The following is a 15,734-nucleotide window of genomic DNA, read 5'->3' on the forward strand; positions in this document are numbered from 1 at the left end:
GTAGGTGCTTTTTTACTGTTTTGGTATGATTCATACAATTTGTACTGTATATCATTGTTGGGAATATAATCACTTACGTCATTTTAACCTCAAGTTTTCCTGACCAGAAGTCTGATGTTAGTTAATAAAACAATGTCTAATTACGAGTTTGTAAACATTTAAAAATGTATAGCTAATCTGATCTCTAATAACATGCAATTTTAAGCATACAAATATTAGTCAGATGGTTAAGTCCTCTTTGATTATGTAAAATATGGGCCCAGAAGTTAAACATCCACATTTATATGAAAATCTGTACTCGGATAACAATTATTATATATTTATTTATAAAGTAAATTAAGTACATTGGCTCTATGATATTTTTCCTTTTTAACTTGAGAAGTAAATATAGTTTTGTATTCTACAAGTTTTAGATATGTCATTCACACATTTCTATAATTTGGGATAGCAAAATTAGTTTATTTTAACCAATAAAGTAAATAAGAAAGTATTAATAAACTCCTCAAAAATCTACACATTTAGGCTATTACCTAGGTACAAAGGATTTTTAAGGAAGAAGTTCTTGCCAATGGTGGATTCCAATAACTGATGTTCTTTTATTAACTATAAAAAGCCTTTCAGTTAATTACACCCCAAATAAAATGTTTTTATAGGGAAAAACATTTTCAGTGTAATATGAAAATATTCTGGGATCTACTTACACAATTACTAAAATATTAAGTTCAGAAATTACTGGATAAGAGTATATAGAAACCATATTTTGATTTTGTTCTTGTTTTTCCTAATATATGATGGGATTTGTACTTCCCTGACCTATCCACAGAGCCTTGAAAATAATTTAGAGCTCAGTTGTTTCATTTGAATTTATGTATAAATTGAAATATATTATACTATTTATTTTTACCGATAATGCATTTGGCAGAATAACTGGAAAAGCGTAATTCTACAATAAAAAATTTAAAAAAGTAATGGTAAGATATGACTTGCGTTTGAATACGATAATTATTCAGAGGTGGCTGTCTTGCCATTTTTTCCAGAATGCTTCTGGTTTTAATGATTTAAAAAAGGAAGTGAGTTCTTGGTGGACAGTAAACATGGTGGGTCGTCCCCCGTCCCCCCCCTCCCCCGCTGCCGCCTCTGCCGCCTCCACACACAAACTATACTGAACTTATTGCTCTGAAAATTGCTGTTGAGTGGTTGAGTGAGTTGAATAAATGAGCCTTTTAGAAGTGACTGCAGAAGTCGTTACATTTAGGAATGAAGCAGGGGTGGGGGGAACCTAGTAAAAATGCATTTTTATAAAGATAGCGGGAAAGGTTTGAAATTACACGCGGGTCCTTTAAGATGTAGGGGAGCAGCTACCCGACAACTCCAAAGAATTGTGGGGCGAAGTGAGAAGCTGGCAGGTCTTGATTGGTTAGAGACAGCTGCATCCTGGCAGGTGATTGGCTCCACAGTTGCGTGGGGCTGCTTGTGTCGTCACAATCCCAGCATTCCGTTGTAGCCGTTATAGCCGTTGTAGCCTGCCTGTGGAACTCGTGGAACTTGCTGACGGGAGCCAAACCCCACCTCCTCGTCTGCCGGAGCTGCCCTTAAAATGAGTAAGAATGGGTTTAGGAGCTATGGCGGCATCTCTGCTGCAGGCGGAGCCGTCGGAAGCAATGACCCACCGTCTCAGGGCAGGGTAGCTCCTGCTTTTAAGTCCATACGATACAGGTCCCGAATCCAGGATATTATACCTTGCTGTGTAAACCAGCTGCTCACCTCCACTGTGATTGATAATGTCTTCACGATTAGGGGAATTGAGGTTTCCCAAGTCTCTATCGTGGGGATAATCAGGCAGGCAGAGATGGCTGCAAATTACGTTCTTTACAAGATTGATGATATGACCACCAAGCCTATCAAGGTCCGCCAGTGGGTCGGCAGAGATAGAGCAAAGCAGGGGATAACTCTCCTTCCAGTGGGAGTATACGCCAAAGTGTTAGGTATCCTCAAATGTTCTGCGGAGGTGAAGAGCCTTGAGGTGTTGAAAATCCGTGTCCTGGAAGACATGAACGAGTTCACCACACACATTCTAGAAACGGTTAACGCGCACATGATGCTGGATAAAGCGGCCTCTGGGCAAAGTGTTCCTGTTGTTCCCTCAGAAATGGATGAGGCCCAGAGGCACAGCGAGTACCACCCCGACTTCATCCGGAAGGAGGTGCTGCGTTTGATTCACGAGTGTCCTCGACAGGAAGGCAAGAGGGTTCGTGAGCTCCAGACCGAGCTTAGCAACCTGAGCATCGGGACCATCAATCAAGCCGTTGAGTATCTCACCGTCGAGGGCCACATCTACCCCACTGTGGATGGGGAGCATTTTAAATTTGCTGATTGAAGCAGCGAAAACTTTTTTCATTTTCTGAAGACCCTGCCTCCAGTTGTGACTGAGTTTGACTGTTTGACTTTTAGGAAGTAGATTTCTTTAAACAAAAGATTGGGACTGGCATCCTTTTGGAACTTCACTGCTTTTCCAACTGCTTTGAACTTTTCTATTTTTCTAACTATATTTGAAGCTCAGAGGGAGATGGTGATGGATAAATTGGCCTTTTTGTAGAGTTTACCAGCAAGCAAATGAAAACACTCTTGGATGGATGATTTTGGGGGAGAAAAGGTATAGAAAAAGTTGAAAATTATTAGTTGCATGGGAGCTTCTTCTTCTGAAATACCTACATATTAGGAGAAAGTAGATGCAGTCAAGGAGCCAGGTAAGAGACAAAAAAAATTCTGTTGTTTTTACATTAGACTTATTTTCTATGTTTGGATTTAGCATATTATAGTCATATTAGTATCTCTTGCTAAATAGAGTAGTTGATTAATTCAGATGTGCTAAAGATAGCAGTTTATGAATTCAGGCACTCAGTTCAAATGTTCATTTAGTGATTTGCTCTTACACTGTAGGTTTATGTTTTTTAAAAGATAAGATTATACTATGTTTAAATGGGAGGGTCAGCTTTGACTTTTTTTCTTAAAATATGATTAATGATTGTTTCAAATACAATGTGGAGATATTTGGATTAAATTACAATCTCTTGTAGTTGCATAGTACACAGATACCAGACTTTATGTAAGTTTCATGTTCTGATGCATTATTTATAGTACTAAATGCTCTGTTTTATGTATAAGAAGGTTTTATTCTCATAGGGTAGACAAACAAAAAGTAATCATGGGAATTTTATTAAACTTTGCAAGTTTAACCAAAATTTATTTAAACGTTTTATTAAAGCACCTTTGCAAATCTTTACCTCCCTGTGTGATTTTTTTCTAAATTCATTTGAAAAGCCTATAGTTTTGTTTTTGAATATTAATATTGTAATTATCCAGAATAATTTTTTCTCTTCTCTATATGATATCAATAACATACATCCTATTTGTAATAAAACATTTTAGTATAGGTTATATGACTTATGTGAGGCTTTTAAATAATTGAACACACTAAGCACTCAGTTGTACATACACTGATGATGGTATCTTTCAAGTTACTAGCTCTGTTAACATTAGTGGAAAGAAAAAATATATACATTCAGATAGAAGAGAAAAGCATTACTTGTCTCAGTCACAAAAAGAAGGTGCAAAAACAGAAAATCTCTTAAAAGCCAACAATCCATACTGTTAGAATGTGGCCTCTTTTTGCCAGTTCTTAGGAAAACGTATCAACAGTTCTTGCTTAAGCTTCCTGAGGCATAAATTTAACTTTTCTTCCCTTCAAAAGCAAGGAAGTCATAAATGACACTCTTTTGAAAACCACAAATGGTTAACATACTATAAACGTGTTTGTTATTTAAATTATCAGACATCTTTCCAAATTCTAGTCTTCATAAACATAAGAAATTATGAACTACCCCTTGTCGAAAAGGTTGCCTGCCCTGGGGAAAACCATACTGAAGGAGAGACAGACGAGGGTCATATTTCTTCCTCAAGATGTCAGTGCCGAAAGAAATAGTCTAAGAGACAGAATATTCTTTTGTGGTATCACTTATACAAACGCTGGAAGCCTGAGATTAAAATCTGATATTTATGACTTCGTAGGTCACTTTCCTAATTGTCAAGTTGATTCAATTGGCGGTTGGCTGGGTAGTCACCTTTCCCCTCACTCCAGGAATATTCCTAGAGCCAAAAAAGCTTTTTTTGGCTGCCTTTGTGCCTGGGAACTGATGCCTATACGTATACCCGAATTTAAGGCCAGGGACCACCCCCACTTCCTGCCCCATCCTTTGAGGGGGACTGTCCTCTATCTTTGTGCCTTGGGGTACTTTTTAGCTTTGTTAATTACCCTAGCACCCCCCCCCCCCCATTCTTCTTGTGTTTTACTGGGTTTCTGCTGCAGGTAAGGGACTGCAATGGAAGAATACTAAGTAGGTCTAGCTATAATGTGAATGAAAATCAAACATTTTGAGGCAGAAACAATTGCTAGATTGCCGTACATGCATATTTAGTGCATGTTAGGGGTAGCAGATTTTTCAAATTCATTTTAAACCATCCACTTTGTACGCAGACGTCTTTTTCAATTTTGTTTAGACGGTGAATAAACTTGGCCAGTACTCCCCTTCCTCTCCAGTTCTGCCCTGTATGTGAGCCAAATCTTTGAGGATAAGATAGAAATCCTGTGGAAATGCTATTGACTATTTTCAGCAGGGACATTTAACTCTGAGGAACCTGATAATTGATAATTATAAGCACTGGGGGTTGTTTTTCTATGGCTCATAGGCATAAGAAATGTATGCATTTATATTGGAGTTGATTCTAAATGAACGGGATAAATAAATTTGAAAATTTTTCAAGTCAAATCTAATACTGTCATCACAATTGTTAGTACTTGTTTTATTTTACCTACTAAATTTAGATTTATATTTTGAGTAAATTTTAAATTGTATTTTTACAATTTCCATTCACTTATAATGATGAATGAAAAAAGGTAATCACTGAGAATTCTTTAAAGTCATTAAACCGTAGTGAGCACCTACTATATGCAATAGGAGTTAACTTTCATTTTAATAAGCTTAAATTTAATTGACTTCTGAAATGCTTATTAAAATAATAATAGTTAATATTTTAACATTTATATAGTACTTATTATCTGCTAGGCACTGTTCTAAGAGAGGGAGAGAATGTGTATGTGTGTGTGTCCCTGTGATTTATAATCGAGGTCCCTGTGCCTCGATTTATATTTCCAGCTCAGACCTTTCTCTTGAAGTTCAGACCCCATCTCCAAATCTCTTCCCAGATGCCCTACAGGCATCTTTAAAACATTAAAAAAATAATAACAAGGAACACTTAACATATATACCATTTTTTATCCCCCAGGAAATGTTCTAAGAACTTGAAATACACACATACAACCAGGGAATCATTATGATTAGTATTAATATTGTTCTCATTTTATAGATGAAGAACTTGAGGCTCAGAAAGGTTAAGTAATTTGCTCCATTTTAATGTTACATGGCTAGTAAGTGTCAGAGCTAAGGTTCCAATCCTGGGTCCTTATCCACTTCTTTGTATTACCTCACAATAAGGAAAGTCTTTTAAAATATCCTCCTTTCATTCTTGTCACATACTAAATATTTTGACTTTATTTCTTTCATTAAAATTTGCCTGACTTGAATTTTTAAAAAAACGCTATGAAATATTTCAGCAACAAGTATAGAGGAGAATATAAAAACACCTCTGTATTCATTACCAGTTTAAGAAACAAAATTTATTTTTATTATAGTTGTAGAGAACTTAGCCATATAACTCATTAATGTTTAATGACACTATAACATCCTTTGAGCCTGCATTTTCACTGATTAAAAAATCATCTGAAAGTCTACATCTTCTATAAACCAATGCATTTATTTTTTGAAGTGTACTATCTTAAGAATATGTATCATTGCATTGAAAAGTCTTCTTCTTATGGCCTCGTAGCTCTTTGTAGTGAAATTTGGGACTCCTTTGCTCTATACATTATGGATGATACCTCTAGTAATTCAAATGCCATCCATATGATATTATTCCTATTTACCATTATATGATAAATCAAGAAAGCTTTTTAATTTTACTATTGAGAGTTACTTTTTTTTTTTTTTGGTAATACCTTAGGTTGGAGCAGTTCAATGAATAGCACTTAATATTATGTAGTTTGTTTTTATATAGCAGATGGATATCCCAGAAAGGAATAACAAATTCCCCTTGTCCATATGGGGCCTGCATATGGAGCTTACATTCTAGTAAGAGAAGTCAGACAATTAAAAAATATATATATTTATATACATATATATATATATATACACATATATATACACATATATATATGCATATATATATATACATATATATATGTATGTGTATATATATATATATACACACACACACACACACACACACATATGTACATAAAATGTCAGGTTGTGATCTGTCCTGGGGAGGGAATGTTGCTATTTCATATCACATGGTCAGTGAAGGCTTCCCTGACTTTAGTGACATGTGAGCAGAGATCTAAAGGAAGTGTGGGAGTGAGCTGTGTTGTCCACTGGAGGAAGAACATTGTTAGAAACAGGAAGCAGCAGCAGCAGCAGCAGCAAATGCTTGGCCTGTTCCAGGAATGTCAAAGAGGCCAGTGTGGCTGGAGGCAGAGAATTGTGAGCCATTGGTAGGACTTTGGCTTTTACTCTGAGTGAGCTGGGAAGCTGTAAGAGGGTTTTGAGGAGAGTAATGGCCTGACCTGACCTAGGTTTTTAAAGGATAACTCTGGGTAGAAGCAGGGAGACCATGTAACATGTTGCAGTGAAGGAGCTAGAAATTTCACAGCAATTCTAGAGACAGCCGTGTAGCTGTGCTTCGTGGAGGCCGATATGGAAGGTCACTTGACATCCCAAGGTAGTCCTAGAGCCTGATTATTTTTGTCATGAGTCTTCAACTCAGCAGCAGAAATTCATGGTGCCTCTCCCTGATTTGTTCATTGTGAACATGGACTCTATATGAGTCTGCTTCTTTTCCTGATATTAACTGCCTGGCCTTCGCTGTATTCCTCATTTAGAATTCTTAATGGGGAGATGCTGGTCCCCATTTGTTTCTGCTCTGGCAAAGCTTTTCATGCCAGGCCACCTCAGCCTACAGGCCCATCTACCTGCTGGCCACACCTCTGGTTAGGTGACCGTCCCTAATCGAGTCAGTCGTGTCCTTGGGAAGGGAAAGGGAGGCAAGGTGATGTCCAGAATTTGTCCATCTCAGAAAGTGTCTCTGGAGAGTGTTGCCCTAAGAAAAGGAGGAAATCAATGGAAGAATAAACCCAAGAAAGAGAATAATTTGTATAATAATAAGTAAATTATACAGAAAACAAAGAAAAAATAGCATGTAGAGGGAAAAATCACCTTGAATGCATCATGTCTTATTTGTTATATAACAGTAAAAGAATCCTTGAAATTCAGCAGTAATCATTTAATATTATTCTTCCTTATGTAGAACTGTCATTAATGAAATTAAATTTTGTTAACCTTGTTCTCTTTATAAAGAAAATTTTTCTGGATACTAAATTATGAGAGAGAGCATGTTATATGATAGAGTACCACTAGAATGCCAGTCATGATATCTGATTTCCAGGCCTTGATTTCTCACCCTCTATGACCTTAGTCCAGTCAGTGAACTCTTTGGGCCTCAGTTTTTCCATATGTAAATGAGATTGGAGCCTTCCAGCTCTAAATTTCTATGTTCTGTCTTCTCTTTTGCTTAGTTCCAATCCTCTTACTTTTGCTATAGGAACTAGATTATTGTTAAGAAATGATTTTGAAGAGTGATAAAAATGTTCCTCTATTAAGACTAAAAGATTTCCTAGCATTCTATTATTTTCTTGTATTTGTAAATATATTTAACCAACTCTGGACAGGTATTTAGTTTTATTTTATTTTTTTTAAAGGTATTTAGTTTCCTTTAAAATATTGAAGGAAGCAGTTTCTGTGTCTCTGTTACATAACTATTTTCCAAAGCTGATATTCATTGGAATCTGGGCATTTGCCCTCTTCATGGCTGATTTGCTTCTGTACCACAGTTTTAACTGACTTCTTTTTGTTCAGCCCCTAGTAAAATAATAAATATATAGACACTCATACACACACTAATAGCTTTACTAAACATTTTCAAAGCACAGTCATTTCAGAATATTAAAGTCATGATTTTCAAATTCATATAGTATTTAATCACTTAGATGATAAAGGCTCTAAGAAAGTAATTTCTTTATATTATTTTCTGCTAATGGCAAATATTTAAAAATTCCTTTTATAAGCCCTCATTAACTGGCCATATCCCAAATCACTCCATTACTATACATTCCTTCAACATTTATTTTGTACTGTACACATTCACCTGCACCTGCTTATGCTGTGTAATAGTTTCATGCATGTATGTCTGCTTTTCTCACTTCGATTTTAGACTCCTCTGGGGAAGGGAACCTCTTGCCCTCTTATTTGTTTCATGATGGCAGGTATGGTGTAATTTATATACAATAATGTGTGATTTGATGTAGATGTTTACCCACCATCAGTAAAAATCTATGCTCCTCCAGCCATGAGAATGAATTTGCATTAATCGGGCTCTATTTTGTGGCCATGCATTTTAAGATGTAATCGGAGAAAAAGAATGAAGCAAACTTCCTCCACACAAGAGTGAAACCTATTGGTTTGATTTGAACCATATTCATCAGCTACAGACAACGTAGCATTCTTTCCACGATGGTCTTTTTATGGTTGCATGGTGAATTAATGAAATTGAATGTTTACAACTCTATTTAACACCCTAAAAATCCATGAGTTTTGGCTATAAAGTAAATCCCAGTCTGGACCACAAATCGTATTAGACTTTGCACATACCATGGTCTGTGTGTTTCAGGATGAGAACTATGTTATTTACAGATTTTTGTTCATATTCCTCTACTAAAGTTATGAAAGGAAGCAGTGCCTGCTGAGAAATGACCAATGAGTTTGGACAATTTTATTCCCAGCCAACCCATTACAGGATGCATAGGTATTTGGCAATACATTTTATGAAGATCCAAATAAATGTGTAGCAATAAATCATTGTCACTAAGCTTTCTCAACACATGACAAAAACAAGAAATACTGGTTTGAAGAATAGTATGAGAGTTGTGATGGTGTAGAATTCTTTCAGAGTTGTTGCTGAAATTGCTTTATAGCTTGAAGGGTATATTACCCCACTAGGAAACTGTTTTTTTCTGTTTTGCTTGGAATCTTAGTTATCTGCCAAACTCATGGCATAGTGTGTATATTCCCTTTCTGTGACGATAGCTTCCTCAGCCAATCTTTTCAAGCAGGTGAAAACAGATAAAATATCTTTTAGAGTTTCTGTAGGTGTAGTTATTTGCATTACCTCTGGCATATTTGTTTTTACTTGATATTTTCGAACTTCCCTTTAGATTTAAACATTTTTCTAGCACATTAATATGCATTTTAACATAATCATCATAATGAAAATAGCTGACTCTTGACAGTAATACAAATTAGGAATAGAAAGTACTTTCTGAATTATGGGTGTTAATAACTATTTGAACAGCCTATATTAAATGTATTAAAAGCTTGGCAAAGCAGCTGACACTACTTAGAAAGTTAATATAACGTTAGATGCAGATCAGTACTCTAAGAACATTCTGCACTGGACTACTTATGAAAAGCAGAATAATGAGGACAATTTTTTATGGTGCAGAAATGGGAAGGGGACTTAAAATTGTGAGCACATCTCAAAAGGCAGCATTATGTGCAGTATTGCGAAAGCAGGGTTGTATTTTAAATTTGTTCACTTTAACTTTCAAATGCATAAATCGTTTTAGAAGACCCTAGTACAGTTTTACATAGACTAGAAAATAGTAAATTCAGAGTAGTTATGTAAATTGTATGCTTTCTTTTAAAATCTTGGCCAACAATTTATATTAACAGCAACCATGTTGGCTCATTTAGCTAAGTTGGTCCCATAAATATTCAGTGACATTGAATTTTAATTATATAATATTAGCTTCAAAACAGAATTTTAACTTAAGGCAGATCCAATATTATATCTCATAATAGAACCAAACTAGATCTACGTGTCCTATATTATTTTCAAAAAGAAAAACATAGGAACAGCAAATACTGACTCGGGTTTCTGAAGTATTGTTTCAGTTGGAGAAAATGTTAGAGACATTAAAGCAGAATAAATGATGGCTCCTGTGTTGGTATTTATTTTATTATTATATGATATAGGAAGCTCCGCCAAGGCAATGCATTTTCTCATTTAAATGATGTGTTTTAAATTTGAAAACCAATATGTATATATAATAATTGTCTAAAATAATTAGAAACTTGTAACTGGACATGTAATTATAAAGGTATATAAAATCTAGCAGCAGAGTCTAGGCACAATAATTAAATGGATTTCTAAATAGAAGGTGAACTTCTTTCCATTTAGAAATATCTTATATGCGTTTTATTGTATTTTCTGTATATTCAAAACTAGCCTTGGGAAGAAAAAGCTCATAAATATGTGTCGTTTGAGATATTTTTATTTTGGTTTATATGAATTAATTTAACTAAAGGTCTTGGACACATACTAGAGTTTTATATACTTATTATTATGGGACTATTACTAAAGCAATTGCAGCTTTCAATAAGAGATGCAGATATCCCAATACCATTAAGATGAGGGTAAAAATACATGCTCCAAGTAAGGCGGGAACGTGGTAGTTTTCAAAAAGTCTAGGACAATGTCAGGTAGTGATTTGAGTATAAAATAGTTCCAATTTTCCCCATAGCCAAGGGGAAAAAAAGGCAGAGTATTGACAGACATAGCTGTTACCTGATGAATGACAGTGCATTTATATTTCAGGGAAGGACATTCTTTCTGATTCTAAACTCAGAGAATTTTATTTTGTGTTTCTTTAAACGAGGGGTATTGAACAACACAGTAGAGTGAGTCTTTGATAGTTTTCCATAAAGTACAGAGGATTTCTGTGAATGTCCATTTCCTCCATGGGGCCTTGAGTTTAAAAAAAAAAACAACCCACAAAGTCATGATATTTCTACAAAGACCCAGAGTAATAGTACTGGTATACAGCTTCCCCGTAATCCAAGCTGCTACCAAGGTGTACTTGAGTAATGTCCCTGAGCCTCTCCCTCTGGAATATCTATCATCTCTGCTGGACTTTTGATAGGAGCTGGATAGCTGACAATTCACAATTAAGATGCCAGCTAGCACCTGGAGCGCAGGTATTCTGTGTAGTCGATTGAAAGAAGATCCGTGTGCACTAGATAACAGTGTTTGCTCTATGACCCCAGCTGTTTGATTGGTGTTAGATAATGGGCAGCTAATTTGGGGAGATTTCCCACCTGGTCAGTAAAGCTGTAGATGTATGGCCTCTCACATCGGGCAGTTTAAACCTGAAAATCTTTTGTTGAGTTGGAATCCATGAAGGGAGAACATAGAAGGCAGTATAACATTGTAGTGTACTTTGAAAAAGTAAATCAGCTTCAAGTGAGATAGCTAGCTTAGTAGTCTGCCATATGAATGTGAATCTCAAACCTTCATACGCTCAGAATCAACCCACTCCTATTTGTTAGGTCTGCTCTGCAGCACCCAGCATTACTGAAAATACGCAGATTTGGTCTAATTGTATTTTGGAGGATGCTGCCTGAGTACTGAGTATTGCTATAGGTTTTTTTAGGGCAAGGCTATAGTACCATACGACCCTTGATACCAGCTTCCAAGAGAGTTACCTGGATATCGTTTCTTAAATTGGTGCATTCAACATTCATTCATCAAAAAGTATTAAAGACTAAGTGCTAAACTGGAGTGTTAAATGGATTTTAAAAATTGAGTTATCATAAATTTCCATATGTGAATTAGCATTTGTCAAAGAATAAGATTACCCTGAAATGAATCCAGCAGTAAAAACTATATTAAGCATTTTTCTTTGATATAGAAAATGCTTAAGAATTTTGTAGTGTTGTTGAGGTCAACATTATAAGCATCAATTAAAATGGCAAAATATTTTAATTGTAAGTGGTATGGGACATTGCCCTAGGGATATTCTCTGACCTTATGACATGTTTTGTATCTTGAAAAAAACTTCTGTCAGTTTATTTCCTCATCATTACTTTCTCCCAGGAATAGAATGCAGGATACGCTGTGCTGTGTTATCATGTGAGCTTTTCATTAATTTTGGTTTCTGCTATTATTTAGTATTGTTTATAAATGACAGTACTGATTTTACATGTTGGAATCATGTGTTTGCTGATGACAGTAGTTTGATGCAAGCATTCACCTTCATGCATTTCTCAACTCTTTCAAATGATCTTGGAAAATTGGAGTAATAAAAGTTAAGAGACAGCTATAGAGGAGTTAATTTCGAGGGGCAAGAACAAATTATACATGCATATGGATTTTTCAAATATGTGACTGGAAATTTCTGAAACATATTGATAGGAGGGATGCTAGATAAATATGAATTATCAGATAGTACTGTGGAGATACAGGCACAATGCTGAACACATACTGTGGAGCTTAGGTAAGCGCGATTCTGGATTTAGAGCACTCGTCCATCTATTCAGGGATTTGGCTCTGAGCCCTGTGTGTATGATTTGGGGTCATCTTTGAGACTCCTTGTTCATCACACTTGCCCATTTTCTTATTTGCAATATCTCTTGCATAGTTTTTACATTTCCATTGTCAATACTCTAGTTCAGGCCTCATTCCATTTGCAGACAGGAATTGACAGAGGAACCGATTGTCCAGCAAAGAGTTCACTGTTCACTGGGTTTGTTTGTTATAGCCAAAGTGAGCAAGGCAAAGCACAGAGGGATAGAGAAGTTAAGGAAGTTAGCGGGAAGTGTAGGGGAGGAAAAAGTTTTACTCGACCCTCTTAGGGTCCCTGGCTGGGTCTGAAAATTAAACTGACAAAGATTAACAGGAGAAAAGCATACAAATTTTACTGAATTTTTACATATACATAGGAGCCTTCACAAGAGGATGAAGACCCAAAGAACTGAACAAAGCCAGAAGCTTTTATACCTTTTAGACAAAGAAACAACAAATCTGTGAGAAATTGACAAGACAAAGGGATTTGGACTAGGGGTAGTAAATGGTGAAGAAGTAACTGGGACGATAAGGGTTAGTTTAACAAAGTTTTATTTATACAGCCTTCTGCACCCTCAATTCCCTGCCTCGGATGATAAGAATGCGTTTCCTTCCTGTGGTACATACAGGCAGGATGGGTGACTTTTACGTGGGAGATTTATCTCCTGCTTTCATTGAAGAAGGGTCTGGGTTTGGGAGCAATGAGGTCAGTGACCTTCTTGGTTCTGTCCTTTTCTCAGACTCCTTCAGCTTAAGATATTCATTATGCCAGGGTGCCATATTTTGGGGTATTGTGTTCTGAACTCCATCGGAAGCAATCTTAAGATGGCTGACCACTTCATTAGTGCTGGGTAAGGAAGCAAGTAAGGCTAACCAAGAACTATTATTCCCAAATTAAAGTTGAATGGCTCCATTTTTTCCAGGTGCTTCCTAATACTTGATTATTGTGTCAGGCCAAATATCAGCTAACAATTGCTACATTTTTTGAAGTGGATGTTTACCGATCTGTACTTCACTGGTATGTCTACAATCTATAATAATGAATTGCAATATGGCAGGGCTCTGCATCTGTGCTGAGCAAGTTAACTATTTTATTTATTGGTATATGGGAAGAAGAAAGAAAGTGTATTTTTGGATATCCCCGATGTGTTTATTATCTAAAGTTTCCTTTGCTTCTTGATAGAATCCGTAATAAATAATTTAAAAAAAAACTCTCACTGGTATTGCTTTCACATCTAAGTATACACATTGATGATATTTGAATATATTTTAACTTTCATCCAATATTCCTTCATGAAAGGAAAATAACCAAAAAACTTGTAACCACTAATTGGTGATATATTTGTTAGTTGTTGATAATATAGTTGAATGGGAGGTATGTAAGGACTGAGGAATGATTGATTCCAATCATGGTTTTGCCATTGCCATTAACAAGCTCTGTGATCTAAAACAAGTCGATAAAATTCTTTATTTTCTTCATCTGTAAAATGAAGGAGCCAATATGGAGTAACTTAGTTTAATTTCACAACCAGTAAAGCTACTCTTGTGAGTGCATGTCCTTTCCTAGAGGTTTGTTTATAAATGAAGATAAAACCTTGTTGTTAATTTAAGTTGTGTTTGTTTCGGTTTTTAACTGTTCCAATTGAAAAGAAAGTCCTCGCATTTTTGAAGGAGGTCAAAGTTACTTAAGCAGTTGAAGCATTATGCTTTCTTTAAAAAGCATTCGTATGTTTTGAAAGACTTATCAAATATGTAACTTTAGGAGTAGCTATGTTTCTAGATTTTTCTGAAAGTGAGTGCAAGGCAGGTTGAATATAGTAGAAGGCTAATATTTCTTTCTTAGGGACTTTATACTACATTGTAATCCTATAAAGGTTTTATCTGTATGTCATATACAGTTTATTATTATTGTTTTGTTGTCATTGCTTTAGATGATTTATATCACTGTGGAAGAGAAGAATGTGAGTTTTTTGGTTTAATTTGTGTTAGATAAGCCTTAACAATTCTCACGTTGTTTAATGTGGGGTTATTAAAGATTTTGACTGTTCATTGTTCAATGATTATGTTTTGAAAAAATTTATTAAAGTTGGATGTATTAAGATGTTTAACTATATTTAAGAGTGCACGTATGTACATACAGGTACACACATAATTTCCATAGTATCTTTCTCAGTTTTAGGGGAAGGGTTTTTTTAAATATTATATAAACTAGAAAAGACCAGAAATGTACCATTACAGATCACATTCTGAGACAATAAAACGTTTGAACTTGCTGAGATTTTTTGACATCCACCATGAGGACCCAAAGAAATGGTTCTTTGTAGTTTGGTTGCAGTTATCCTGTGCTAAAAATATTCAGGAACATTAAATTTCTTTGATCTTTGTCTACATAGCTATCACACTCTATAATGAGTCTTTAATTATATGTTTTTGGAACTGCACCTGTTAGGTGAGAAGGACTGTTGCATTTCTGTTGTTCAGTCATCAAATAGCAATTATCTTTCAACTCTCCTTACCCCTGTTACCATGAAAGAGCATTCATTGACCTTCTCTGCTGCCCACCAGAACCAGTTAGTATAACATGCAGATTGGTGTAGGAAAAAAGGAAATGTGTGGCGGTACGTGCTAATACCTCTCTGTTTTCCTCCTTGCATTCAAAGAACTTCTTACCTTATTCACAACAGATAAACTTGGTGTCAGCTCTCTTTCATTTCCAGGGTTTATAAATTAGGAATGTGATTTCCTGGAGTAAGTTCATTTTAACAAAATTCCACTACTAAAAGAAATTGGACGTCCTGTGGAGTGCGTGATAGAATTTTAACTTTATTACTTAGCTTAGGAAAATAAACCAATACATTTTTCTTGTGGAAGTTAACATTTTATTATAAGTTTGACTGGTTATATCACTAAGAAGATGACTTAAGTATGGTAACATAATTATATTCACAATTTCAAACATATGAAGAAAATTTAAAATATGACTGGCTTTTGCTTGAATATTTGGAATGCTCTTTCTCCCTGCTTCCCCTCTATTTACTATAAAGACTCTATTTTTAATTTCATTCACATTTTTGGTACATTTTGTTTTCATCATTACATTAGGC

At 35.4% G+C, this 15,734-nt stretch overlaps 2 protein-coding genes across 8 annotated transcripts in view; both read left to right on the forward strand.

Annotated features, from left to right (window-relative positions):
* Window positions 1-15,734, forward strand: part of DIAPH2 (diaphanous related formin 2) — an 865,471-nt gene that overhangs the window by 207,781 nt on the left and 641,956 nt on the right. The window lies entirely within an intron of this gene.
* RPA4 (replication protein A4) lies at window positions 13-3,154 on the forward strand. Its single transcript, XM_082447458.1, has one exon. It carries the CDS (start codon window positions 1,598-1,600, stop codon window positions 2,375-2,377), a length of 780 nt encoding a protein of 259 aa, XP_082303584.1. The 5' UTR covers window positions 13-1,597; the 3' UTR covers window positions 2,378-3,154.

Source organism: Balaenoptera physalus, assembly GCF_965194825.1.
Source record: "Balaenoptera physalus genome assembly, chromosome: X".
NCBI classification, from domain to species: domain Eukaryota; kingdom Metazoa; phylum Chordata; class Mammalia; order Artiodactyla; family Balaenopteridae; genus Balaenoptera; species Balaenoptera physalus.